Source organism: Pundamilia nyererei, unplaced genomic scaffold (genome assembly GCF_000239375.1).
Source record: "Pundamilia nyererei isolate P.nyererei 1_Seehausen unplaced genomic scaffold, PunNye1.0 scaffold00039, whole genome shotgun sequence".
NCBI lineage: Eukaryota > Metazoa > Chordata > Actinopteri > Cichliformes > Cichlidae > Pundamilia > Pundamilia nyererei.
The window spans coordinates 2,896,207-2,924,188 of NW_005187440.1; the positions used below are offsets into that span (position 1 = coordinate 2,896,207).

Below are 27,982 nucleotides of genomic sequence, written 5' to 3' on the forward strand. Positions count from 1 at the left end.
TCAAAAACAATTTTAAGATAACAGCGAAAATGTTCTTTGTTTTTAGCTGTGGCATTTAGCTGGAAAAGAAAATCTTGTGATGTTCTGGGTGTTCACTCCAACACTCAGGCCATCACATACAGCTGACATGCTCAATCTGTACTGTCTGCCGCTTTATATGAAAGCAGGAGTGCAGTGTCTAAGCTTCTGGTTTAAAATGATCATTATGAAATAAGTCCATAGCAGCTACATAACAATGACACCATTTGCATTACGAGCTGTCTATAAGCCTCTCTTGTATGCATATCTGTCTCTAACAAGTATGAAACAGACTTAAAATTAAGTAGTGACTGCACAACCAAGAAGATAATGCTGCTGTTTTCAGTAGCTTATGGAAACTTTCCCCAGGTAGGTGAAATGGCGTGAGGTTGAAATAACTGTGTAAACTCTATTTGGCCAATCAAAAAGAACCTTATTGTTAATGGAGAGTTAAAAACAATTCAAAGTTAAACAGGAATAACCCTTAGATGGGGATTCACCAGGTGGACAGAGCAATATTCAGTTTGCCAGATCACAACATTTCTAGTTGATCAGAAAGTAATAAAAAATGAAAAAGGCAGAGCTTTGTGTACTGTGACTCTAAAGCCCTGTGAGGCAAAATGGCAGTTTGTTATATTAGTCTGTATAACTAAAACTAACTGGCTTGGTAAGCTTGTCCATGATTTACCAAATATCTTTGCCACAGTCAGTACCCTAAATAAGTTTTGTGTGAAGATGTACTAGACCAGCATTTTTCTATTAGGCAAATGACCTTTAACCCCCTCCTGAAAGAAGACCCACATCTGGTAGTATTTAAAAAAGCAAACAAACATTGTAATCCTGCTGCCTCGCTCTGTAAACCAAACCCTCAAGGGAGAGCTTGTGCGAAGTCATTCTGCAGACATCCGTCCATCCTGCTACCTTTTCACCACGCTGCACAGTCGCTGCACCCGGTGTCTCCCCTAAGAGAGTACATGCGCCAACTTCGTCCAGACTACGATGTGATCTCGAAGAACATTGGAGGTGTCACATTGCCTTGCTTTTACTATTCAGCCCATGTCATCTGCTGTATCTTATATCAGCCTGTTAAAAAGCACAGTGCCCCAGATACGCGGTTTTACCATTTCCAGCCGGTACAAAGCAGTGAATGTCCAAGTTCTCACCAGACATTACATGATCTGATATCGGACACATTGATATGCAAACTGATGAAATCAGATTTGAAAGGACACACTCCTGAATAGCTACACTTCTTAAAATGCTACTACTAAGAGAGAAAATTCTGGGACACAGTAAAAAGGGATTTCTTCTGATAATCTGCAAGCATCTCTCAGAAAGAGAAGGAAGCTTTTCTTTGCTTTTGCATCATGCCTCTGGGTGTTACAGTGGTTTAGACTTGTTAACTTGAATACTTTAAATTCCTGCTGCAGCCTTATGCTTCAAAGAAATAGCTTATCAAAACACATGACTAAAAAAAGCACAGAGATTAAGTTGGAAACTGACATTTACCACCCCGACATTGCAATAATTTCGTCTGGCACAGTACCCACGCTGCAAGGTACCAATTGTCCAGACTGTGATTGATGGGTGCACAGCAGCAGCAGCTTGAAACCTTATTTATATGAAAATTTGCAGCTTATGTAATGAACTGAAGTACAGTTAGCACAAAAGGCAAAGCATGTACCGATTATTCAGCTGCATTCAGAGGCAAGGACTATTTACAGGTTTGATTAACCTACAAGTTACATGCTGTATGAGAAGACTCTAAGAAGACTGTCTACACTACCAAGTTTGTCCAGCAGGGCTTTTAACTTTTAAAGCCCAACAATATTAAAAACCCTCAAAAAGTCCCAGCAGTCTGCCACAGTAACTGTTCTACCTGCTGTTCAGTCTCCACAGGCTGCCCCCCAATGCCCTCACTCATATATGTGGAGTGTGTGTGACTTCAGCTAAAGGCTGCAGTGAACTGAAACCACCAGCGTTGTGGCTACGACGAGAGCTAGAATCTTAAGCTATTTATACGCCCAAGCCCAGAGAAATCCGATGCTGGTCTTTACAACTAAGGAGGGACAGCGAACGAGAGAGAGAAAGATGGACCGGACAAATAAAGGTGGGGAATAGGAATATGAATGGACATTATATAGGAAAGTAGGAAAAAGGTAGACACAGGCTTGTGCTTGCAAGGGGGAAGCTTGGAGCTGTCTATCTGCATGTTTACCTTTGTGAGCACTAAGATGTGTATACCCGTGTCATCCTGTTTGCTCAGCTACAGCCAAAGAGGTGTTAAAAAAAAAAGTCTAGCATCAAAACACAATTTCACTTTTTCATGGCAGCGCAGGTTAGCATCGGATGAGTACTCTCACTTGTGTGTGGCCCAAAGTAAAGGTCACAGTCCTTCCAGATGTTTCCTATTATCCCGCAGCACTGACAGGACCTCTGCGGTCACTCGACTCTTTTCCATCACTCACTTTTCAGAATTACGAAGGAAGGTCACAAGCCAAGAAAAAAAACTATCGGCCACTCATTTCCAGGATTCACCGAGACATGGGTCAGCCTGGTCAAAAAAGAAAAACAGTCCTAAATGACAACCAATCATATTCATGGCATTCAAAGAAAATCCCTCACATCTAGCAGGTATGACGCCACCGACCACATTCCTATCACAGATAGCCTAGTATTTTGGTGCATCACGGCTGGGAAAATCCAGCTGCGCAGATTAAACCATACCCTGAAGAAAATTCCCACAAATCTATCGAGCTAGGATGTGATTGTTTCACACAAACAAACAAGGGAACGCATCGCGACAAAAGCTTGAAGAGCACAGCAATCTTCGTAAAAAGGAAGCAGCTTGTTAAATGTGACAGCTTCCGATCTGCTCAAAGAGTTAATAGATTTAGAGATTTGCTGCGATAACAGTGAGGGGGGAAAAATGAATCCTCTAATCCCTCTTTTCACACACCCCCAACCCCCTTCTCACCTCTTGTCCTCACCACTATCCCCACACGCTTCCCTACAGCACATTGGATGAGCTTGTTGGCGCTGGTAATTGCCAAGGGATGAGTGACATGCAGAATGGCTGAGGTGCCAAAGCCGGATAACCATCTCTTTTTGTGTGTGTGTGTCATTGCAATCATTGCAGCTGAGAAGCTGCTCTGCTAAGGGCTTTTTTTTCCACTGGGTTTTTAAAGTGCATAAAGGGAGGTGGAAAATAAATCAATGATAAGGCAATGCAGATGATGAAGATGGTCAACAGCTACTGTACTATCAAACCCTCAACAAGACCAGAAAACAATATCATAGCGCGAGCGATTACAGATAAGAGAGAAGCTGACATGCATAAAAAGAATCAGTACACTGAAAAATTAAGTAAGTCATAACTGATGATGAGAAGTAATCCAAACGCTACATTCAGAGGGGAACTAATCTATTTCTAGGGGAATAAGGTTAAGGGGTGGGGGGTAGATAGACTTCACAGGGTTAAGATTATTCGCATCTTAGTGCGAGTTTCACACAATCAAAACTAAATAAAGTGGCAATTGCATTCAATACACGTGGTGTGACAATAGCATGCCTGGACTTGAAAGCTGTTCAAGCGTAAACTGTGCTGTGTTCTAGTCACAGGCAAAATTCACTTTTCATTACACAGCAAAATGCATTAGTATTCAATGCACTGTGAAATGAGCTGCATTCTGGGAAATGTGGGAGTTATCTAAGCAATGAGGAAGGGTGAGAAAAAGCTGAGAAGCTGAACAAAAACCCTACTTATTACCATCCATCCATCCATCCATTCGCTTCCGCTTGTCCTTTTCAGGGTCGCGGGGGGCGCTGGAGCCTATCCCAGCAGTCATTGGGCGAGAGGCAGGGTACACCCTGGACAGGTCGCCAGTCTGTCGCAGGGCCAACACACAGGGACAGACAACCATTCACACTCACATTCACGCCTAGTGACAATTTGGATTATCCAATTAACCTATCCCCACAAGCTGCATGTCTTTGGACGGTGGGAGGAAGCCGGAGTACCCGGAGGGAACCCACGCAAACACGGGGAGAACATGCAAACTCCACACAGAAAGACCCCGGCCTGATGGTGGAATTGAACTCAGGACCTTCTTGCTGTGCGGCAACAGTGCTAACCACCGTGCCACCGTGCTGCCTTTATTTAAATAGGCTGCCCATCTCGGCCTTTTTTTTCTTTTTTTTTTACACTATGGGGCGTACGCATCCCCAAACTATCTGCCCACACCTTTACTGAAACATATGTTCTGAGCTCCCACAGCCAGACTTTTCCTTATCAACACCACAGTGAGCTGCATGGTGACATAGCCTTGGCTCCCAGCAAGGGTTCTCACTGAGGGTTTTCTGCCGAGCTGAACCCTGGACAGAAAACACTGGGTGGTAGAGGGGGGGATTCGCAAAGGATTGGCCATGGAGGAGGTGGTGGAGAGCGAGGCTTCTTTTCTCATTTTGTTCTGGATCCTCATGTTTGCCTTTAGCAGTGTAAGCACCTCATCACCCATCCACCCCCCCAGGTGAAAATTCAGTGGACAGTGTCACATGTTAATGGGGAGCAGTGTGTTTTGCCATCAGGCCTCTTTAGTGCACACGTGAAGATGACTGTTAACGAAGGCATTCGCAGACATGCATTCCGATCCAAAGAAACACTTGTTAACAAGATGATACAAATAACCAACCTGTCAGTTTCTGCAGCACAGAACATCGCTGGATATGATTGGCATTTAAAAAATGTTTTTTTTAAAAAAGATGCTGGATTGTATTGAGTAGTTGCCAAATGGTAGTATTTACTTTTAAAACAAAATCTCATTGGCTCATGAAATGGGCATAGAGACTATTCTATGAAAAGACCCTGGCAATAACATTACATCACACAAGCCAGACCATATCACTTGCCTCAGGCTAAACACCATGTGGCTTAAATCAAAAGACTCCCAGCTCACGTGATGATAGGCCGGGGTATGGTGAAGGGCACGAAGCACTGACAGTTTTGATGTTCAGACTTCCCTGATAAACCTTTGAGACTTCATCATTACCATTGTGCGTGGTGAGAGTGGAGGGAGGTCAAAGAATGTCCCTTTGCCACCTTGCAACAGAAGATAAGCCTCAATTGAGTCCACTGTTGAGCTGGGTACGGAACAGTGAAGTTATATTACGTAGGTATAACTCTGAAAATGCCATGCACCACGAATGGCATGACACGGTGGTGCGGTGAGCCTTCTGCACCGGTCACTTCAAGAACTTTGAGGAAGTTCAACACGTGACAGCAGAGAGGAAAGAGGGAACCGTGACATTGTTTAGCAAAAATGCGTCATATGTTGAAATGTTGAAAAAAAAAAAACCACCAGGAAACGCAATATCACCATAAACTGTTTTTAAAGGCAAAGTGAAAATGATGCGAATCAAAGTCTGCCATCGAGTCGGCAGGGTGCAAAAGAAAGATAGACGTAGTTGTCCTGACCTTTATGTGCAAGGGGCAACGACAGTGGGAATTTCCCTGAAGCAGACAAATAAGCCATTGTATATAAAAGAAAAATAAGTAAGGTCACATTATAGTCATCACATTAAATGCAGCGAGGTGGAGTTAACCACGCTGTGGTTATGAGTCTCAGCTGGAGGCAGGAGCCACCTGCACTGTACAATTACCAGAGATGACAAGGCGGGGATGAGGGGAGGAAAGGCCAACGGAAAATGACAAGGGGAAGTAACAAATTGAATAGTCCCCCTGCAGGTGGGTGCCATCTATACTCGCGCTGTGCTCGGCGGCTGAATGGAGCATGCAAAATTACCAGGACGTTCATTCATGAGGTAGCTGATGTACAAAGAGCGAATAAGCAAATGGTTTCTTATCGCTGTCTGAAAAAAGGAGGCGTAGCAGGGTGTGATATTCCTGAATACCTATTTATTTGTATTTAAAAAATGCATGTGCGAACTGGGCTCTCCTTTCCTTTGTTTGTTTCAAGCTTGAGCTTTAACACACAATGGAAAGGTGAGAATAACACCACCACCCTCCTCAAAACACTAAATATGTATGAGTCCCCGCAGACGTCCCAAGAAACACGGTTTAACATCTCAAAAGTTTTCATTGATAACAGTAGCCTCAGATGCACGCAGGTCTTTTACAAAGCTGTCAGTCTGCGTCGCAATTAAAAGCACCGCAAACAGCAGCAAACGGCAACTGCGCGTCCCAAGCCCGTTCCTACAGAAGAAGCGTTCACAGACAGCGCTGAAGTAAAGGTTCAAGCAGCCCGCGTGGACACAGAATCACGCCAAACTGAATGCAAATTTATTGTGGTTTAATCTGACAGGTTAGATCAGATTAGATCTTTGGGGTGGGTTGCTTTTTTGCTTTTGTTTTTTCCTTGCAAAGGCTGCTTCTTAATCTTTTTCTGTGTATGCCGATTTAAAAAGAGTAGTCCGGGGATTGGAAAAACATCTAGAACAACACACGAGATGAGCGTGCATTCGGAAACAAATAAAAAACATCCGCTAATATACAGATTTGTAACTGGAGTTTGGCATCATGTTCTGCCAGTGTACGGGAGACACACTTGCGAGAGGATGTCAAACTTACCGACTGGAGGAAAAGCAACGTCCGAACATAATCCCTCTCGGTGTTCAGTATTTCATTTAAAACACACAGCCTCAGCCGCTGCTGTCGGTCCGAGTCCTTGGCTGCGGGGATACAGTTCTCCTGATGCCCGTCGTCCTCTTCCATGACGGTAACTCAACCCTCAGAAAGGTCGCTCTCTACAGAAATACTCTCCTTTTTTTCTCCCCCTAAGTATCCGCACTTTGTCGGGTCGTTGCTTCAGTCCATTTTTGCATTAGGAAGTTTTTCCCGAAAACCTCGCAGAGCACTGTTGCGAAACACTGGAAGAAAAGTTCACCAAAAGTACCAAACAACAAGCAGAGAGCCAGACGGAGTGAGCGCAGTCACAGCAGCAGCAGCAGCTGAGAGCGAGCGAGGCAGCAAAGCGGAGAGAGGGGAGGAGGGGGAGGGACCCGCTGCCTGCCAGACACATAGAGAGAGCCCAGTACTGCTCTGGACACCGAGAGCTACAGACACAGTAGCTTTAAATGCGTACACGCCACAGTCTGATACTATTAAGTAAACTCCCGGAGTATCCCATTTCCCATGGTACTAAAGGGGCCCCAAAGGCAACAAAATATAAATAACCTAAACGCAGCTCGCCTAAAACAACAAATACTGAACTTTAAGCTGCCTTTGTAGAAGACGGTTAACAGGTACAAGTCATACAGGTATTCCTAATTTTGCTGGCGTTTCTCCTTCTTAGTCAAATACGATACTAGTGAGCTAAACACATACAACTTGTGAGAAACCATGCGAAATACGACAGTAATCCTAAAACCTTAATTAAAGGTCTTGACTTTCATTGATGTCAAATATTTACCATAACAATGCTCATTCAGGCCCCCTGCCTGTCACAGGAGCTATCCCCACGCGGGGTCTCAGTGAGCGTTAATAAGGGAAACGCGCCCTCAAGTGGTTGCAGGCCAAAATACAACTTTCAAGTCCGGGATGGGCAGGAGGACTTCAGGAACGGTCTACAAGCTCTGATACAAGAAAATAAACTTTTTAATATCATCATTGATTTCCCCAGCAATTCCTAACGTTTGCCTTAAAAAAAACAAAACACGTGGTCACAAAAGCTGTGTATTTTGATGCAATAGAAATTCAAATGGTAATCCTCCATTCACCTTGCTGGCAATTAAAGGTTCAAACCTGTGCCCAGAAGCCTAGGTTAAGCTGTTTTTCATAATCTGGATTTATCAATATTGTTAACCAAATCATTTATTTATTTTTTTCAGTTGCAGAACATAAATATTTTAATATAGCTTCAGGGCATACAGGCTTATTGGCTGTCACTATCTCAGCCTTGGGTTACAGATAATATCCCTCAAGTATCTTTGCAGTCAGACCCAGTCCACGCCAGAGGGCAGGTTCACTCTGCAGGCGGTACAAATATTCACAGTTAATATTCTAATTCATCTGACAGGTTCTAAACACATCTGCTTTCAGAAAGAAACTCACTGAACAGAATATAAAAAAATATTAAGAGGAAAAAGATTTCAATCTGTGAAGAAAAAGTCAAATATTATGAATGGAAGGAAATTAAAATGTCAATAATAGTTTTAATTGATGCATGTTACATTCAATACCCATTGCGTTCCTCCCACACACAAAAAAAACGCATACATACATATCTTTTTCTGCCATCTCAGATGAGGAATGCAACAACTTGTAAATGCCTTGATCTATCACATATTTACATATTATCCTCTGCTTCTGTACATGGCAAATCCTTAAATATGCTCAAACCTCAGAGGACTTACAGGATACAACGTGTGACTCATTGTATGTAGTTTGTCTTTCATTGTATGTACTTTCCTTCCGAAAAAGGCATGTGCATACAGCACTGTCATAAAAAGTGAGTCACAATTAGACACGACAGGTTTAAAAACTCCACAGCGCGTCCTCTTCATTCATATTTCACAAGATAAAACTCTTCCTTCAGCAGGGTTTTTCTTCCAAAAATGCACAAAAGTACAAAAGAGGACATGTAAGGTAACCAAAGAGAATAGAAAATAAACATAAAATGAACATAAAAATGTGCTCAGTGCATTAAGACTTTCCAATATAACAAAAGAAACTAGAGGTGTTTGCCCTGCTCCATCTCTGTGATAAATAAATTCACATTGTTACAGGCAGACAGTGAGAGGGCTTGAATTAAAACCAAAAGTACAGTGAGAAAAATAAGAGTGAAATTGTATTTTTTTTTTAAAAAAAAAAGAAAATTATCATAACATTTGTGAAGGCAAAAGTGCACATTTCTGCAATCCAAACTGAAGATAACTGACATGTTAAATATTATCTCTTCCTGGGTTTACATTTCCAAAGAAAAGAAAAGGAGAAAAAGAAAGAAAATACAGCTTTGATCAGCCAAAATAAAGTCACATAATCCTGTTAGCTACATCAAGTATTTTGGCCTCTGAATCTATCACATAGATTTTGTTTGGAGGAGCGAGACACTTAAAAACTGTGCTCTGGTTCTGCTTCGTAATGAGATACTTGCAACCTTAAAAATGTGGTGATTTCAAATTAGGCCTGAAAACATCAAGCGCAAACTCCAGGAGCTCTGTAGCCCCTCTCACTATTAGTAAACTCTTGTGTTTCCAAGCATTAAGAGTAAACTAAAATCTAATGTCGCGATCGACGTATGTCGTGGCATTTTCAAAACTGTATATTTTAAAGTGACAGGATTCAACCTTAAATGCAACGTGTTGGGCTTTTAGGGGTCTCGGACTCCTTGTAGTGTCAAGTGACTGGCTGGACAAGCAAACGTTGCTGTGTACACACACACACACACACTCTTACTCATACATGCACACACAAAATGTAGTGGCAGCTGCGCAATGGGATGGCCTGGCACAGAGCACAAGTGTCAAAAATGACGTCTACATACAGTAAAAGCCAGAAGAAAACGATACAAAACTATAAACGTCTCATGTGCTTAGTCAGCTGCTGCGGAGGCCAAGTGTGCGTTCACACTAGGAAGACTAAAGCAGGGTGTGTGTCTGCATGTGTGTGTATGTGTGTGAACGTCGAGGAAGTCTGTCGTCAGATCCAATGACGGGTCAACTTTTAAGTTACCTGCATTGAAGCTATATATACATATATATGTGTTTACGACATTTTAAGGTGGATACAAGATGTTTATCTCCTTGGCAAAAAAAATGATAATAATAATAATCCAACCATAAATCTGTTAGAAACAAAAACAGATGAGCAGATCTGGATTTTGGACACAACTCTGTATTACCAAACCTCTTGAAGTTCATTCATATTACAAGGTTCGACGGACAAACTTTTTACAAGTTCAGAAAGGCCAACAGTGTAACTACTGTATTGCGGTTAAAGACAAGCAGAAATTGTTTTGCCACAAAGCGTGAACCTAAAAACGAGGAGCAAAGTTCACTGTTGAACTTCAGCCGTTCAGATCTTCAGTGAGTAGCCGCAACACAGAAATGTCGTTTGTTTTTTCCCACCTTGGCATGGTTTTTGACACTTTGATCTAAGAGTCAAAGGCAAACAGTGCTGATATATGTATTCATATAAATAACAAAATTATACAGTATAAATATAAAGATTCTGTGTGTGCATGTGTGTGTCTGTGTGTGTACAAGCACAGTTGTAGGTGGTTTATGAGTACAGAATAACGGGGGTGTGTGCGTGCATGTGTGTATTGTTGTGTGCGCTTGTGTGCCAGTGTTAGGACAGGAGACGGGGGAGAGGGGGGGAGGGTTAGAGGTGAGGCTTTCCCTCCCCCACCTCATGGAAGAGCGAGGTGTAAAACTCGGGCTCCAGTTGTTTGTTGCGGTAACGCTGCACAATTTCGGTTATTTTCTGCTTCCGCCTCACGTGAGGAGGGTTGTACAAGTCGCTCTCCAGACGCTTCCGTCGGCATACGTTGATGACCGTTTGGCGCACGAGGAACCCTGAGAGGCAGACACACAAACAGAAGCTCATCAGTACTCACGCGCGACACAGCCAATGTGAGTTACGTGGATTTAGAGTATTATGTGTGAAAGTGTAGAGCCACAGATAAAACCAAAACACTTAACTGTGCCATCTGCTGGCCAAGAGTTGCAGCACATTCAACAGAGTAAGACTTTTTTTTTATTTCCCCCCAAAGTTAAACTTGTTCATCAACACAGGAAAGTTAAATAAATGCCTTAAATGGGTTCTTTCAAAGCCTGGTGATGCAACTTGACGACACAGATGAGCAATACTTTTACATTAGAAAACAGAACTTCAGAGGGAAACACCACACACTTTCTAAATGGGAGTTTATTTCCTGTGCATTTCCAAGTAAAAACATCCATTGTGCAATACTCATGCGTGCGCATTAATAGTGAGAAAATGATTCCTTGTGATGCATGAAAAAAGCTGAAGTGTGGTAAGGTAAGGATGGACAAGTTAAGTAAGTGGAAGATAAATGAGCAATTACCAAGAGCTCTGCGGCTGACCACCATGCCATCCACCAGAGGAATCACCATGCCAAATTTACCCACAGCACCATGCAAGCGGATCCTGAAGAGTCCCGTCTTCAGAGGGTGGATGAAGATCAAAGGAACGTCTTTTTCTAGTAACCCCGACCTGCAACATTAAGAATAAAGTGAAAAGGGAGGCAAAGATAGGATAAGAAGAAAGCTACATTTCAAATGCATGTACTCTGTCTATTTAAATAACTGTGTAATTCTGCTGATGGTGAACAAAGGAGCAATGTTTACAAAAATGCTTTTAATTCATTTTTCTTTCAAGTCACTTGACAACTGCTGTCACTGCTCTGCCACAGTTCCTCTTTTCAGCCCGCTGCATAGCACTTCCTGTTTTGCACATTGGGTTTTGCAGCATTGTTTTTTTGTTTTTTTTGTTCTTCCTTTTTGCACCTGACCAAAACCAATTCAGAAACCACATGTTTTTTTTATACTGGCAGGCAAGTGCATTAAGCATAAGCTTGTGAATACCTGCAGGAAGTGCTGTTGCTCATGCTAGCTTCCAAGCCCGTGCTGGTTTCCGCTAAAAGGTCGGTCAAAGGGAAGTTCTCTAAAAAAACAAACAAAAAACAGAGAAATGAAGACTTTCATGCACATTGATAATTTGGCAAACACCTTCTTACAGACAACATCTAACAGTGCAGAGATTAAGTATTTTATACTAAAATATTTTGTGAGGATAAACCTGCTGGCTGACTATAATCTATGAAGGGGGCTAGTCTTAAATTACAGTATGAGAGGAGGGGTGGTGGGCCGAATAGAGACTTTATACCTACCAATATCATCAAAGCGCTCCACCCAGACCACAAACGCCTTTGTTTCAGGCCCCAGTTGGGGGAAGGATTTTCCAGTCGATGACCTCTTTGCCTTCACTAAAGGACTCAGCTAGATAAAACAGGTAAATTCATTTTGATCAAGCATTACATCAAACATTAGAGGCCACATATACTCACAGAAGCTGAAATCTACCTTTTTAGCGGACTCCATGCTTTCAGAATGGTTGGGGAACAGTTCCAGTGTGAGATTGGGTTGTTTGAGCACACCGGGCATGAGTTCTGAGTTGGTGTCTGCCTCCACCGTGGAGTCACTGTGCACTGAAGACTCCTCTGCCAAATGAGAGCAAATTGCAACTCCAATTCAGCACAGAGGCTTTCAGTATCTTTGAATTCATATTGAAGATCGTGAATACTGACCTGAGTGTTCTGTTAGAGAAGGAACCACAAAGGCGATTTCTGTCAGAGCATCAGCATAGTACAAAACTTTCTTCTCTCCGTTGAACACCGAACCACCAGTGTCCTCCGGTGTACCCGCTTCCTCTGGAAAAACAAACAAAGATTCATTGAGTTACTAATAACATATAAACAAATAAATAACAATTGCGATGACCATCTTAGTGTCTTACCTGCTTGTACATCATTGCTATCAGAGCAGTAATTCACAGACCAGCTGGTGTCCAAGTGTCCTGTCCAACCTGGGTGGCGTCCCACGTCCACAGGCCAGCCCAAGGATAACAGGAACTCCAAGAAGTGGGGCTGGACGCTGGCCGAAGACTCTACATTCCTTAGGATCTGATCACCAACAACAAGAACAAGATAATGAAAGAGTTTCTTCTTCCTGTTCCTCTTTATGTGTGTAAATAAATAAGTAACTGGAAGAAGTAACTAAGTTAACATCAGTACATTGTAAAGGTAAACAATAATCAATCAATCTGTATTCCCTTACCTCATGACTGCTTTTCTGTCCAGGTTTCACATAGAAAATAAAGACCGTGTCAAAAGGTCGGCAGGGAAGCAGGTCCAGGTAGCTGATGTCATCAAAAAATCCTGGCAAGGATGACTCCAGGGCAATCAGGTGAGGAGGTAGACGACTGTTGTTGGGTTCCTATGAAGGGTTATGTAAACATTATTCTAACAAATACATTTTATTTCACAGATTTAAGTATTTTTTGTCAGGATCAGATAGGCAACATTTTTAATATGACCTTTTTTCAAATTAAAGAGCTTTTAGAAGTTCATCTTTCTTTCATGTACAGCAGTTTAGCACATTCTTGCAAACATGTCTTCATATTAGCTCAGCAACTCAAGATCTATACTATCCATTAATGCGATAACATACACTCAAACTTGTGCCGTATTTAAAGTGATACATAAATGTTACAAGATGAGAAACATTAAGATCTCCATCACAACTTTTACGGAATAGTAGAAAGAACAAAAAGAACCAACCCATCGTTTATCTGAAAAAGGCTTTAAATAGAAAGACAATGGAAACCTACCAATTAGCATGTATATTTAATACCGATCAATCAAAGAGTTTGTAATCTGACATTAAAAAGTAACTGACCTTAAGTGCCTCCAGAGACAAGAAGCCAAAGTGGGAGAGGAAGAGACGTGCTGTCTGGAACTCCTGTGAGGGTGGAGGGGGTTTGCAGTCTGTCTGTGGGTCAGGAAAAGGAGTGGACTTCCAGATTTCCTCACTGTGTCGCTCCAAGGCGTTCTCATACTCTATCTGCTTGGTCATCAGATTACGAAGCTTGTCGTGCTGAACTTCCAGCTGAAAAGATGGGGGCGGGACATCTTTAAAACAGGGCCTCGTGAACAGTCGTCGACTGCATGAGCTCAACGTGAATTGAAGCAGAACCCTCACAGTCCAAACAGATACTGACCCCCAAAGGTGAGAGGAAACGTTATGACAGTGTCATCTGTACTTTATAACCATGGGAAACATTTAATAATGGATCACCCATACCATCAAATGCAATCCAGTACACAGCCCTTTAGTTTATTAAAGGGCTGTTGTACTGGTTTGCATTCTCCAGCCCTTATAAAAGTTTGTTGAGACAGTGTTAGAGAAGCACCAGTAGTTTCACAGAGAAACGGCAAAGGATTGAGAAACCACACAAAATGATCACCACTAAACCAGATGATTTGACCTATTTAACACAACACCCAATGAGCCCTCCTGTTTCCAACAACTCACACGAGGGCAAATTCTGTTCAGTGAATCTGAAGCTCTCGAATCTTCCTCCCAGCCCATACAAGACACCTAAGTTTGTGCAATAACAAACAATACTCTTTAAGATATAACAAATCATGGTTTACCCGATACCTGTAAGAGAATAACTTAATTTTTGTGTTATCAGACATAATGTGGATAGAAGCTTAATTATAGGGTTCGACGGGAAGCTGATCTCTCACCTCCTTACTAACAATGTCATCCAGGTCAGGGATACTGACATCAGCTTTGACAAGCGGGATCTTATCCACCTCCTCAGGGAAGGGCCTCTGTTTCACATTGTACTTAATCCCCACATCATTGTTGGGTGTTGGACGGCCTTCAGGAACAAACACCTGCTGCGGGAGGGGAGAAGAAAACAGATATATAACAGAGATGTGTTATCAGATGTGGTGCTACAAGTTTGACAAAATGGTGCAACTTTAAAATATGTTTTAGCAAAGTTAGCTTAAAATGTGTTAACTTTAATTAGTATTAATCTAGAGTGCGATCTCACCCTCTGATTAGCCCTGGCCCCTCTCGGTTGATGGAAGAGCTGCATGGTCCAGGCATGTCGACCAGCCGTTCCCCGGATCAAAACTGTCACAGAAGGACTGGGGTCTGTGAGGACAAAAACAGACCCATATTAAAAGCATACCAGACACTTTGTTTTCTCCCAGCATTCAAATTTATTAACTAAAAATATCAAAAGCGAGACAATAAGCTACTGACTTTGCTCATTGCCAAGAGGTTGCTCCAGCATTGCAAGGATGACAGAGTTTTCCAGGACAAAGTAACGGAAGTTACTGGCTCCTGTGGCACTGAGTCTGGCATAGCGAATCAAAGTATCTTCATTCAGCAAGCTGCAAGTAGACGCAGGCCCACTGGGAGACGGGAAGGCCCCCAACACCTGCATGATACTAGGGAGCACCAGGGAAACACAAATATAAGAAAGAACATAAATACAAGCAAACTGGGTCAATGAATGCAACATATTTCACTATCCAAAAGTCATGTGTATGAAGGTTCAGCAAAAAAAGTGGGCCAGCTACGATGCTGAGGAAGCAGAAAAATAAACAACAGAAGCAACAACACTTTAGCACAGTCATAAAAGATTTTGAAGAAAAACCCTACTTGGTTTATAAGAATCAGTCACAATCCACTTCAGTGTTATCACCAAGTCTAATGATGGAAAAGTCATCAGCATCACTATGGGGGTGAATTTCTCTGGCTGACTGGCCAAGTCGCAACTAGGGCTGAACGATATATCGCATTTGCGATAATATCGCGACATGATCAAGTGCAATTTTCTAACCGCAAAGGCTGCGATTATACTCTGGACATGTCCAAATTCATGGGCTGCATCCTCCTGAGGCCGCATTTGTAGACCGATTACGTCACAGCGACGCGCCGAAGGCTGTCCAAATTACTACCATATCCCAGAATTCATAGCGCGGCCCAGCCAAACTCCAGTTTCAGCAATGGCGGCCGCTACTAAGTTTTAAAATTACTCATACTAATCTTTCTGGGTCACAAAATAAACTTTTAACATATTTTCAGGCGAGAAAGTAGCTGTGTAAACATCAAATATCTGCTCGGTTTATCAAGATATCCCATATTTGCAAAAGTGCTTCGACGTTTTCAGAGGCGTCTGCTACCCTCCAGCTCGACAGCTAGCCGGGAGCTCGAGGGTTACTGATGCGGCCGAAAACGGCACAACTCCCGGCACATCATTTTCAGATCACCGCGGAGTTTCGCTGCTCGGGTTAAACGTAATATATAAGTCACTTAGACAACCTAAAAATGTTATTGTTGGGCTTTTTTCAGTGTTTTGTTTGTTCGTGAGTAAATCGGTTTGGCTGAGATTAAAGTTATTAGATTAGATAAAATAAAACTTTATTAATCCCCCGGGTGGGTTCCTCCTTGGTTTTCACACAGCTGACTAAACGTCAAACAGAAAACTTATTAAACAGAAGTATGAGACAGTCGAGAATTTACACCAGTGTCTGGTTATATTTTAGATAGCAAGAAGCAGACGGCCGAGTTTATTAAACTCCACCGAGACAGCGGTGACGCTAATCAGAACTAGACCGTCCAATTTCACGCCTTTAAATTTTAAAGGCGTGTTTGTGTGTGTGTTTATACAATTGCTATTATGTTTGCACTTTATGTGTAATGTTACTGACTGCAGAGATCAGTAAGATGTGTGTATTTTTTATTTATTAGTTTTATTTATTTAATATTATTTTTTAATTGAATGACTGTCTAGTAGTTCACAGATGTCGAAAAACTGAGTGTGGTAAAGCCACCGATTTTTTTTATGTATATTTCTGCAATCTGCACATTGTACTGACTTTCATTTTAATGTTTACACCAGGGTTCCTTGTCAGCACTTTATGCTCAGATGTTTGTAAGCTAAAAATAAACTATTGTGTATGTTCAAATATACTGTTGTGATTGAAGAAGTTAAATAAAAATGTCAGTCATCAATTCATGCATCACCTCATGTCATCATAACAGAGGTCTGTCTTCCAGGAAAGAACAGTTTAAAATTAATGTAATATAGTATTGCCAAACCAAAAGAAGGAATGCCTGGCCTTGGTTAAAAAAAAAAAAAAAAAAAAACCTAAAAAAAAAACCCAAAACCCAACCCAAACCCAAAAATGGGGCAAAAAAAATCGCAATTAGATTATTTTCCATAATCGTTCAGCCCTAGTCGCAACCCACGGCTATGCTGAGTGGGGAGTTTCCCCTCACAGCTGAGAGGTTTGCTGGATGAATATCTGGGGCAAAATAGTGCGATTTTATTTACACTTTGTTATAAACTGTTCAGTAAACTCCATTTTTGGACCCAGTTCTGATAGACCTTTATAAACAGGAAGAGTTTAGTCATTGCGCAGCTGTTTTTGTGTGCAGCTGAGATTCTCGGTCTGTGGCTGTGGCTGACTTTGTGGCTGTGCTTTGTCACAGGTAGCTAAATTTAAGTTATATACAAATTTATTGTGTGATTGACTGCCACTGGAGGTGATATCAATCTGTCTAGCCTATCTAGCAAACAAAGGACAATTTACAGTAGACATACTTTTACTAGCTTATCAAAAAGCCAAGGTGCAATACAAGTGTTTAAGTTTAAAGATAAGAAGATCCCACAGTAGGAAATCTGGTGTTTGCTGCAGACTGCTGGTCACATCACAAGACTTATACAGGTGATGAAATGGTAACGTAACCATTTTACAATGAAAAATGTTTGAACGGCCAATGGAGCTTAAGCCTTTTTTCCATTAGTACCTAGTCTGATCTTGACCGGACTCCCATTCTATTACAATCCACTACCACCTAATGTGTCTGGTTGTGGTTATAGCAATGCAGCCGAGCGTCCCGTGGCGTAATTAGTGCGTGACATGAATGCTACAACAAAGCTGGGCGTTGAGGCAACGATATACCTGGTGCTCGGTCTGTGGCTTTTTTTTGTCAGACTAGGGGACCACAGCGTTGTTTTTGTAGCCGTTCCCCTCGTTGCTTGGTTTGGATTTTCCTGAATGAGACGCTCTCATGACTCATCAAGTGATGCCACTGACTGGTGGCATGCAGTCTGTTGATGTCACATTTTTGGATACGATTGCTTGGAAGCCCGGCGGAGTAGGTGCTAAATAAAGTACCTGGCACCAGGTACTATGACCAAATGGAAAACCCTGAAAAGCATGGCAAGCTGACCGGAGTAGGTACTAATGAAAAAAGGGGGCTTTAGTCTCACCAGGACAAAGTTGCCTCAGCAGCATCCTTCACTCTCATGGAAGCCGGGTTGTGCTCCTTCTCCCCTTTATGTCGAACTTCTTGCTCCTGACGGGACTTACTGCCTGAGATTCCCAACTCCACAATTTCCAAAACCTCAACCAAACAGTCCTGGAGCAAAAGAAAATACAAAACAATATATCGATTTTCTCTTACCTACCGACATACATGAAAGAGAGAGGGAAAAAGGTCTTTAGACTTACTTTCTCATCCAACATGTCAGGGTGTTCTGTGAGCCACACACACAGAAACTGGAAGGCAGCTACAATCATGGAGTGGAGGTCTCTGGATTGAAGAGGAGCTGGACGGCTACACTGGAACACAATGTAACCACATATCGAGCTGACAGCACGTTTACGGTCTGCAGAGTCGACCCCCACCTTCACCTGATTAAGACATACACAAAGACACAGGAAAAAAATCTTCTATATTAGATACATTTTAAAAGTGGTTTGTTTTATGCAACTGTGAAAAAATTTGGTTTAAAAATGTTGCCCTTTTTTTCAAAATGACAACATATTTGATTATGAGTAGAAAAGTATGTAAAGGAACAGTGAAGTCAAGTCGCTTTATTGTAATTTCAACCATGTGCAGTGGTACATTACACAGTGAAGTGAGACAACGTTCCTCCAAGACCCTGGTGCTACATATAACAGGTGATCAACACATGACTAAATAAAGTGCAAGTGTGCAAAAATGGCAAAAGTTGCAAAAAACAAAAAGACAAAACAAAGCAAAAACAGTGCAACACCAGACAGAACAGAATGATACAAGCACAAGGCAGTGCAGACACAACAGTGCAACAAAAAAAGTGCAACAATGAAAGTGGGTTGTGCCAAAAGACAAGAATATTGTCTTTTCTATACTCGGAATTCTGTATTAAGTAGAATATTGACATATTAATTGTTCCTGCATTTTGGCAGTGTGATTGCAAACACAAACTTCACAGTCATTACAAGTTAGAGAAACTCTCTTTACAGTAATCTGTGGTACAATGTGAGGGCAACTCCCTTATTCTGAGCTAGGAAATTAACTGACTGAAGGTGGCAAAAAACACCCAAATGTATCACAAGTCCTCTGTGAAGCTGCACTGTGTCATTTGGGAATGGGGCGTAATAACTATCGGTATAAGTTAGCACGCCCTACACGCAGCTGGTTTCGCTTGACCCCATAATCGGCCCAGACATTTTATTAAGGGTGTTCCTGGAATAGAGCTCTTTCAAAAACTCTTCTTTTTTTTTTATTGATTTTTTAAAGGTTTTTTTTTTTATTTTTTTTTAAGACTACAGTAACTAAAGCTGTTGAGGCCTGAGTAACATTGGTGTACTGGAACACGACAGTTATCTTAGCTAGTCCAGCTAGTAATGACTGCACATTCTTACACTGAGCTTCTATGGTGTTCAAGTTACCTTGGCCAGTCCAGCCAGCAGTTCCAGGGCAGCGAGTGAAATGCTCATGTCATGTCTCCACTGGGAGTTGAGCCTCTGAGTGACCAGGTGGATGCTGCGCACCAGCAGGCCTGCCGCAGTATCTGGAAGAGCTAGATCATATAACACCCCAAAATACCAAACACTGCAAAGAATAGAGCAATGCAGGATTAAAGAACCAAAGCTAGAAAGTCACACAGAAAGACATTTCTGAATGCTCAGGTGTTAGCAGATATTGCTTTATAATAACATACAACATGCATTAGAGGTGAAAGAATACAGCAAAGCACACAATCCTGCGCAAAATACAGGCAGAGTAAAAAAGAGACAGCAGTAAAATGCTGAGGAACAGAACTGAGTGATGTTAGCATTTTTACATCAAAATAGCATTTTCAAATTTTATTTTAACAAATAATTACGAGATTTTTTTTTAAAAACAGAGGAACACTGAAATTTTTAAGAATTACTTAACATTTATCACCCAATTACATTAAATATATGTAAGTGGAAGGAAAATTCCAGTTCATCTGACAAAAGACTTTCCTAGTTTGAGCTACTTTTTACAGGGGCTAAAAACTTTGAAAACAAAGAGTCCTAAGACTGATTTTCAACAACAATGTAAAGTCCACTATCTGGACACCTTTGTCCCAGAAAAGAAATTTTACAAGTGGAAGCAACGCAACCTTGTGTGAGGTATGTGACACAACAACAATCTTCTTTATTTCCGTTTTTTACTACAACCTCTGTTACAAAGAACTCTGCACTGTCAAGTGTTTTTTTTAAGAGATAATGTTAAGAAATTAAATGAACGGACCAGAACAGAAACTGACTAGAAAACCCAAATAACACTGAAATGGCTGCAGCATTTATAACAACAGATGACCCACTCTAAAGCATTGCTTTTCCTGTACTAAGCCTCACAACACAATGCTATAGTCCTACAGATGTGTCTCACAGGAACCAAGCAATCCCTTCCCCCAGTTTCCTGCTGGAAAACAACTGCCTATGTGAAGCACTGTTCACTGAAAACAGACATAAATTTGTGCAAAAAAGAAAACGATCAAATGAAAACAAAACATCACTCAGCCCTGCACAGTAAATACTAAATTTGAAATCCATTTGATTAGGCAACATTGTTGCAACCAATCATTAAGAGAAAAAAAATGCAAATCAAAGCAGAAACTCCACCCACCCCAATCCCAAATTCTTCTTAAACAACATCACAGCAAACACTTTACATCACCTACAAAGATATTTTACCCAACGCTTCTTAACTCTGCATACCACTTTAACCACGTTAGCTATAAAAAAAAAAAAACCCACAAACAAGTCAAGAGGAGTTGGAAGCTAATGAGAAATCAGCCAGGGATCATTAGAAATAATCTTTCAGCAAACCTGCTATCTGACCAAATAAAGTATTATTGTGTTAATTCATTAAGCACAAAAATATTAGTGTATGTTCAGGAGCGGCATGTCCTACCATAGTCACGGAGAAGCGCCTGTGCAGGGCGTTCAGAGTCTGGGCTGGTGGCCTCCGTGCTGCCTCCACTGTTGAAGCTGATGCCACTGTTGGTACGGCTGTGACCCTGACTCCTCAGGGTTGAGTGGCTGCCATCTATGCTCCCCTGCCACCGAAAAACACAGAAATCTTAATGCCCAGTCCAGCTTGTAGCACCGTAAATATTAACTAATTAGCAGAAAACAAGCTTACTGTTTCAGTCTGGGCGCCTATGGACTCTAATAAAGCTGAGTCTTGAACAATATTTAGCATTGCACCTGAAAAAAGGGATAAAAAATAATAATTAAACAAAAAAACAAACAATTTTACACAATCATAAAGTACAAACAATATACAGAGTTAAAATAACTGCAATCAAATATATGAAGCTATCAGCAAATACCCAGTATGAGCTGTGTGTTGGTGGGGTCAGTCTCTGTCTGCAGAGCTCCTATGAGGACATTGACAAGACGCAGCCTCAGTGAAAGGAAAGACACAGGCTGGTCATGAGGCCAGCCATCTTCCTCGTTGAATTTTCCCTCCAACAGAACCTAAAGAACACAGAGTCAGTGTGGTTAGCAACCTTGATTAACTTTAAACTCTGCAACAAGAAAAGGTTTCAGGGCTTGTTTTATGGTTACGTAATCATCAACAGGTTTTAAGGAGTTTAATATTTGAAGAAAGAGCCACCAATGTGTGTACAATACACAGCAGTAAGCAAGACTGTTACTATCAGCTTAAAGATAAACATCGCCAAAGTCATTACCTCTGATTTGATGTTGCCAAAGTGATGTGGCAGTGGGAGCATAGCAAGCAGGATGTTGATGGAGGCTCTCCTCAGATCAGTAGGATTTACATACATCTTAAATTTGGACAGTTCCCTAACAAAAATAATGGAGACATGCTTTAAGTAATATAATTGATTTCTAACATAACACATTTACATGACTGAGTAAAAACAAATAATGGTCTCAAATGAAAGTAAACTACCAGTCTAACCTGTCTGGCACAATGGTCTCCAGCGCAGCTATGAAGTAGGGCACCACCACATTGATGCCCTTTAGGTCAGTACAGAAGAGAGAGGAAGAGTTGAGAATGATAGAAGCCAAAACTGGTCTACAGATGAAATCAGAAATCTGCAGACCCTGAATCAGGACCATGTAGAACCTGCAGAAAAGGAAATAAGAAAACCATATCATTTTCTTTCCTACTGTTAAGAAGATGGCAACAAAACCAGTTTAATTTGGCAAAAAAAAAAAGTATATACCTCGACAGGTAAACTGGTAGAATCTCCTCTCCAGTTTTTTTGCTACAGAAGATGCGACACAGAGTCCCACAGGCCTCAGCCCGTCCTGCTTCATAGCTCTCTGGGAACTCATTGGCATCAAACATTGGGTTATTCACCATGGAGTCAGTGGACATTTGGGAACCCTTCCTCCTCAGCTCCAAGGACACTTGAGTGGCTATCGCTGTACAAAGTGTGAAAAAAAAGAATGAAAGAACCCTGAATTCCATTGCAGTCCTCAGTTTTCATGCATGTATGACAAAACAGGCAAAAGCAGACAAAAATATACTATATGCACACTAGAACGAAAAGTTAACAGTAAAAATTCAAAAACATAAAAGCAACAAAAAGCAGATATTAACTCACTATCACAACAAGAGAAAGGAAGGGCTTTATTAACTGCAAACACACACTCACATCCTTTAATAAAAGCATTCAATAAAGGGAACTCTGACACAAAGAGTTTGCCATAGAAGTTCCGCCTAGCACCGGCACAAAGCGTGAGTAAGTTGTAGTGTGCTCGTACTAAAAACGTGTCAGGCGTTCACTGCTGCAGGAACATAAAGCAAAATCCCTGTGTCAGCATCCCTCAATGCTGCAATCATATGACTGTCACATTCACTTCATGCATTGAGGCACTAAACCAATAAAAAAAATATATAATTCAAAACTGAAGTGAACTGACAACATCAAAAAGAAAATACAAGAAACAATGCTAAACTCGAGGGGAGTCTGAAACACAATAGTACGGATTAGCGTGACTCAAAGGAAAAAGAAAATGGTAACTTAAATGGGGTGGTACTGTCACAAACTGGCAACGTTAATGTCGAGACAAGTGGTCAGTTTGGTGAAACCCATTCCATCAACCTCTGGAGAAACGCTGAAAGAATGCTGGTGAACTTTTATATATGGCGAGGAGTTGGAACAGAAAAAGATGGTGATGATGACGATGACCATGAGGAACTCAACTCAAAAGCAAGAAGATTTTGTCAAGAAACGCAAATCAAGTGAGGGGGAAAAAAAGCTGCCATTCCTACTTACAAGATTTATAAGAAAGGAGAATTTGGATAAAAGAGGCTGCAAGATAACAGAAATAGTGGAGAGAGAAAAAAAAATCAAAGCAGATCCAATATTTTGGGATCAATTCATATCAGGCATGAATTGTGTGGTTTTTCTTTTTTGCTCATGACTTCTGACCATTACAAATTTCTTACATTAATCAGACATGATAGACACGTGCAGGACACTACATCAAAAAGAGAAATGTGAGAAGAGCCAAAGAGGGCCAATTGCAAACGCTAAAAAGTGTATGTGCTGTCATTAACTCTTAGCTCCGCTGCCAGTAATGATTGTACCAATTAAATGACCGTATGAATTCCTTAGGATAGGGTTAAAGCCTATATGTAGTTTGAGCCAGGTCTAAATTGTTGGTCGATGCAAATGGATTAGAGTCAGATGGAAATCTCATACGAGGCCACTTGTAACCAAGCCCTCCACACACAGAAAGGCCCAACAGAGTTTCAGAGAAAATGGTGAAAAAACAAAAAGATATCCCAACAACAGAGTACAAATTTTTCAAAAAATTAAATTAAATAAATAAATAAAATAAAGACCAAAAAACACATAACTCCATATGAACACATACTTATGAACACCGACTTGCCCATGCATAATTTTAAACAGCGTGAGACGTCGCGTCGCTTCTTACCCGTCATGCTGGGGTCTCGGCTGAGGCCGCTGTGGAGCTTACAGTGGACGAGAGCAGCGTCGAAAAGCCACTGGCCAAAGAGGTTGAGGATGCTGTTGACCTTCGGTCGAGCTGGGGCTGGCAGGGGCCGAGACTCCCAACTGCTCTGGTTGGGGCTGGAAAGAAGGGTTGGGGAGGACGAAGTCTGCTGCTGCTGCTGCTGCTGCTGCTGCTGTTGCTGCTGCGATGTTTTGTTTGGCTGACCACCACTGCCCTACAGGGTGCGGTGGGAATAGAAGATATCTCAATAGGCTGAAAACAGCTTGACTAGTTCCAACTAAAAGATCACAAGATTTGGACAAGTGTACTGAAATACTGCCTACAAATTCTAGATAGTGCAGCTTCAGCATGGAAAGAATAATGTGCCAAGTTCAAGTATTTAACTCTTTTCTGTCTGTAGACCAACAGAAAGCTAAGATCTAAACATCTAACAGTTACACTTATTGTTCTGCATCTCTGTAGCAGTTACAGAACTTACAGCTGAACTCTTGCTTGTAGTTTTGGTGACCACTGTGTGGCGCTGCTTGCGGCTATGAGGAGGCGTGGTGTTGGTGATTGAGGGCGGCGGCGACATGCTAATTCTGTTGACTGGAGTGGGCGGGGCACTGTCAGCCCTGGGACGTGATATGCCTGGTGACAGAAAAGTAAAATGAGTCGGGGTATAATAGTCCAATTTTCCTCAGATATCTGGGGGTGGGGCGGTGTCATCTGATTAGCCTGGCAGCGAAAAAATAAAAAAAATAAATCAGCAACCATTGTTTTCCCCCCCAGGGAACAGACCATGTTTTGGATAAAAATATAATCATTTTGAAGCAGTTTTCCATTTACAGTATTATTTAAGACAGTATGTGAGTTGATCATAGACAGCATTGATTCACAGACATGCAAGACAATGGTTAGATACAAATCACCAATCACTGATTTCCATTTTGATTTTCCATTTTCATGCCTGCAGGAGTCCCCCTGATGATCTTGCAGTTTAGCCTGAATATCTGACATATATCACTTGTGAGTCTGAGTATCATCACCAACAGTGAATGGACCAATCCACTAACATGCCCAGAGCAAAACATTATATCATGTATCAGCTGATGTCTGTACCATGAGAGAGCGGCACTGGACAAAAAGTGAACACCCTCTCCCGTACAGCTTTCTTTTCAACAGAGACACCTACAGTGTAAAGAGAAAAATACACACGGGTATGTTTCTATTGAAATCTTTAAACAGGTATTACTGACTGACATCCTCCATCTTGAGATTACTCAGAGGTAGTAAGAGAACAACACTGGCAAAAAAATACATTTTAAATCTTTTTCTCTCTATAACACAAATTTTCATCTACGCTATAAAACCCATCAGAAGTGTTTGGCTTTACTGTTTGTTAAAGACAAGATTCTACAGATTACGATTACAGGATGAAATTGAATTTAGAGCGACTTAAACTTTTTGCCAAACAGATCACAATAAAAACCAGCTGCTTACACTTCTGTCAAAGTAACGCTTTCTTTTGCAGCAGTTTCTGAAATCATTTCTGGCAACAATAATATATGGGGATAAATTCCTAAAGCAGGTAGCTGCCACAAAAGCAGGAACAACATATTTCTTAAACATAATCCATTAAATAATGGATTGCAAAAATGGTCTCCAAGCTGAAGTTGCTTTATCATTCATCCCTTAAGTATATCCTCTGCTTCATTTTGAATGTCTTAAATATCACTCAACTGAGCTTTTCATCTTAACTCAGGATTCCTCTTACCCAAGAAGGCATCCACCAAGCAGCTGACACCCCTCATGGCCCTGAAGAAGATCTGGGGTAGTTGTTTCAAACATGGATGCAATACCACTTCATGGGGTATGCCGCTCGAATTGAGAAACTGTTCCTGAAACTTTGGAGTGGTGCTTACTACTGCGGGGTTGCTCAGGTCCACTGGGTTGCTGGAAACAAAAAGGAAAGCAAACATAATAATGGATTAAGCCAAATGTTTAAAAGTGTTGCTAAATCTTTCTTGAATAAATGTGACATAAGGTTGGGTAGACGAAGGAAGTAAAAGGAAATAAAGGAGGGAATGACAAATGAAATAACATTAAAAAAAGCCAGACATGAAAGTTTGGATGCAGTTGAATAGACTTGAACTAGAGCAGATAGGCAACTTCAACTTCCCCTTAAATAAAACAAACAAACAAACACCATGTATGTCGTTTAGAAAGAGGAAAGAACATGTCTTTTTCAAGCAAAGGCATTTTTATACAGTTGAGGCAATAAGCACCTGAGCATGTGTAGAAAGCGGTACCACGCCTGGGCCACGCAATCATTGTCCATCTCTAAAGGAATCAAATTGGCATCCTCATCGGGAACTTTAAAAGGTGGGAAGGACGGTCCATGAGTAAACCGCAGGAGTCTGAAACGAAGAAATGAGACAGGAATACACAGACTGCATTAACAGAGACCTCGAAAAACCAAACCACATTTCATCCCTTGAGATGTTCTCCTGGGCTTTTAATGCAGCCACTTTCAGTTGCTGCTTGTTTGTGAATTTCTTTGCCTTCAGTAGCTGCAAAGCATGCTCTATTAGTCTGAGATGGAGAGACTGCCTTTTACATTGAAGAAGGCAATCTCTCCAAAAACTGTCACTGTCCAACAACCTGTGGACCTAACTACATATAGATATCATAATTCTAACAAAATCTTTTACCACTGAAAACACAAAAGGTTGAACTGAATCCAATCTAACCTGGAGGTCAAAGCACAGGCTACTCTGCTCCACTGCTCTACAACAGGAGGATGATGTCTCCAATTGGCCAGCATCTCCCTTGCTGTCTTCCAATATGGCGGCGTGGGAAAGCAGCGGGCACACGCAAGCAGCCACACCTCAAACAACACTGCCATCAGTTTCTCTGCCAGCTTCTCAGCTACCCCCACTGAAAAAGGGAAAAACAGGGGGGTATTATAACTAATCATCACAAATAATAACCAAGTAGATAACGAAGGAACAGTTTAGGAGAGCAAGGTTTGTTTACCTCCAACTGTGGGCGGTGCGAGCAAGGTGTCATTGATGCGAAGAAGGAAGAGCAGCAGCACCTCCCAGGTCTCTCTCACCATGGAAACGGACTCTCGTGCCAGCTTCTGGACTGCAGTCAGAACCTGCTGGCAAAGCCTGATGTGGTTCAGACTATGCTGCTCAGGCCTGGAGGGAGAAACAGCTTGTTTGAAATGAGGGAACATGAAAGCAATATAAGCAGTCCAAGATTTCAGTGAAAATGCATTCATCCTTAAATCCAAGCTAATGGGAAATAAAGTTTTTAGACATACCTTGGTACAAAGACGTTGTAGAGATGCTTTAGAATAGTCTGGACATACATGTTGGGCTCCTTCACCACAGGCTGAGGCATCGAGTCCCTAGGCGACACCAGGGCCATCATCCAGTCTGTGTACACGTCCACACACAGCTTGACAGTGTCCCCCTCTAAGGGGAGGGTCAGGCCATAACAGAGCACCTCCATAGTCCATTTCACCTGGGAACCAAACCATTGTTAGATATAGGGCTGGGCCATATTATACCATTCACGGTAATACCGGTATAATGTTAGGCAACGATAGGAAAATGAAATATCGCGATACAATGGGAGTAAAACGCGCATGCGCAGTGCCTTTGTTTTCATACGCACATGGCCGATTGTTGAGTGAAACAGATGAACCAGAATTGGTTTGTAAAAATGGTGCAACTTCCTGATGTGGAACTGGTTTGGTGTTTGTCCGTCAGATACACGACAAAGCACATTTTTTTGCAGAACATGCAAGCGGCCGTCGTTATTGTCGGGTTATTGATCGGGTTTCCGGTACGGATCGGGTAGTGACAGACAGTCGTATTTGTCGGACTAAGATGCTCTTAAATCTGGGAGTAATCTGGGTCCTAAACTCTGTATGTTTCAGGACAAACAACACTGCAGCATCACTAAGAGTTAAAAACTGTCTAAATTCTTTCATCTTAAATAAAACGATCAGCATTGCTGCTTAACCAGGTGTAACTATAAAATTTAACTCCCAGGCATCCATGAAAACAAAAGTTATTATATTTAACGGAGTTAGAAGTTAGCAGGAAGCTAGCGGAAGTTAGCTCGCTAGTTTC

At 41.6% G+C, this 27,982-nt stretch overlaps 2 protein-coding genes across 9 annotated transcripts in view; both read right to left on the reverse strand.

Annotated features, from left to right (window-relative positions):
- The window catches only part of prex1 (phosphatidylinositol-3,4,5-trisphosphate-dependent Rac exchange factor 1), a 78,643-nt gene extending 71,653 nt beyond the window's left edge, over positions 1-6,990 (reverse strand). For both annotated transcript variants that reach the window (XM_005730780.1, XM_005730779.1), the window contains exon 1: positions 6,605-6,990. In XM_005730780.1, coding sequence (XP_005730837.1) covers positions 6,605-6,748 — 144 coding nt within the window. In that variant the 5' untranslated portion in view covers positions 6,749-6,990. The remainder of the gene's footprint in view (positions 1-6,604) is intronic.
- Positions 6,991-8,167: 1,177 nt separating this feature from the next.
- The window catches only part of ralgapb (Ral GTPase activating protein non-catalytic subunit beta), a 23,314-nt gene continuing 3,499 nt past the window's right edge, over positions 8,168-27,982 (reverse strand). Inside the window, exons 3-32 of one of the 7 annotated variants that reach the window (XM_005730781.1) lie at positions 27,166-27,368; positions 26,874-27,040; positions 26,588-26,774; positions 26,123-26,254; positions 25,612-25,790; positions 24,334-24,485; positions 23,817-24,069; positions 23,150-23,185; positions 22,091-22,292; positions 21,823-21,990; positions 21,590-21,704; positions 21,227-21,374; positions 21,037-21,101; positions 20,806-20,950; positions 19,308-19,429; positions 18,102-18,284; positions 17,861-18,009; positions 14,839-15,026; positions 14,624-14,727; positions 14,310-14,465; positions 14,092-14,157; positions 13,456-13,665; positions 12,835-12,993; positions 12,515-12,680; positions 12,306-12,428; positions 12,082-12,218; positions 11,889-11,997; positions 11,584-11,662; positions 11,064-11,212; positions 8,168-10,551 (exon numbers count right to left, since the gene is read on the reverse strand). In XM_005730781.1, the coding sequence (XP_005730838.1) occupies positions 10,358-10,551; positions 11,064-11,212; positions 11,584-11,662; positions 11,889-11,997; positions 12,082-12,218; positions 12,306-12,428; positions 12,515-12,680; positions 12,835-12,993; positions 13,456-13,665; positions 14,092-14,157; positions 14,310-14,465; positions 14,624-14,727; positions 14,839-15,026; positions 17,861-18,009; positions 18,102-18,284; positions 19,308-19,429; positions 20,806-20,950; positions 21,037-21,101; positions 21,227-21,374; positions 21,590-21,704; positions 21,823-21,990; positions 22,091-22,292; positions 23,150-23,185; positions 23,817-24,069; positions 24,334-24,485; positions 25,612-25,790; positions 26,123-26,254; positions 26,588-26,774; positions 26,874-27,040; positions 27,166-27,368 (4,446 nt within the window). In that variant the 3' untranslated portion in view covers positions 8,168-10,357. Of the gene's footprint in view, positions 10,552-11,063; positions 11,213-11,583; positions 11,663-11,888; positions 11,998-12,081; positions 12,219-12,305; positions 12,429-12,514; positions 12,681-12,834; positions 12,994-13,455; positions 13,666-14,091; positions 14,158-14,309; positions 14,466-14,623; positions 14,728-14,838; positions 15,027-17,860; positions 18,010-18,101; positions 18,285-19,307; positions 19,439-20,805; positions 20,951-21,036; positions 21,102-21,226; positions 21,375-21,589; positions 21,705-21,822; positions 21,991-22,090; positions 22,293-23,149; positions 23,186-23,816; positions 24,070-24,333; positions 24,486-25,611; positions 25,791-26,122; positions 26,255-26,587; positions 26,775-26,873; positions 27,041-27,165; positions 27,369-27,982 lie in introns of all 7 variants that reach the window. The other 6 variants (XM_013910272.1, XM_013910273.1, XM_013910275.1 and 3 more) reach the window with 6 other exon arrangements.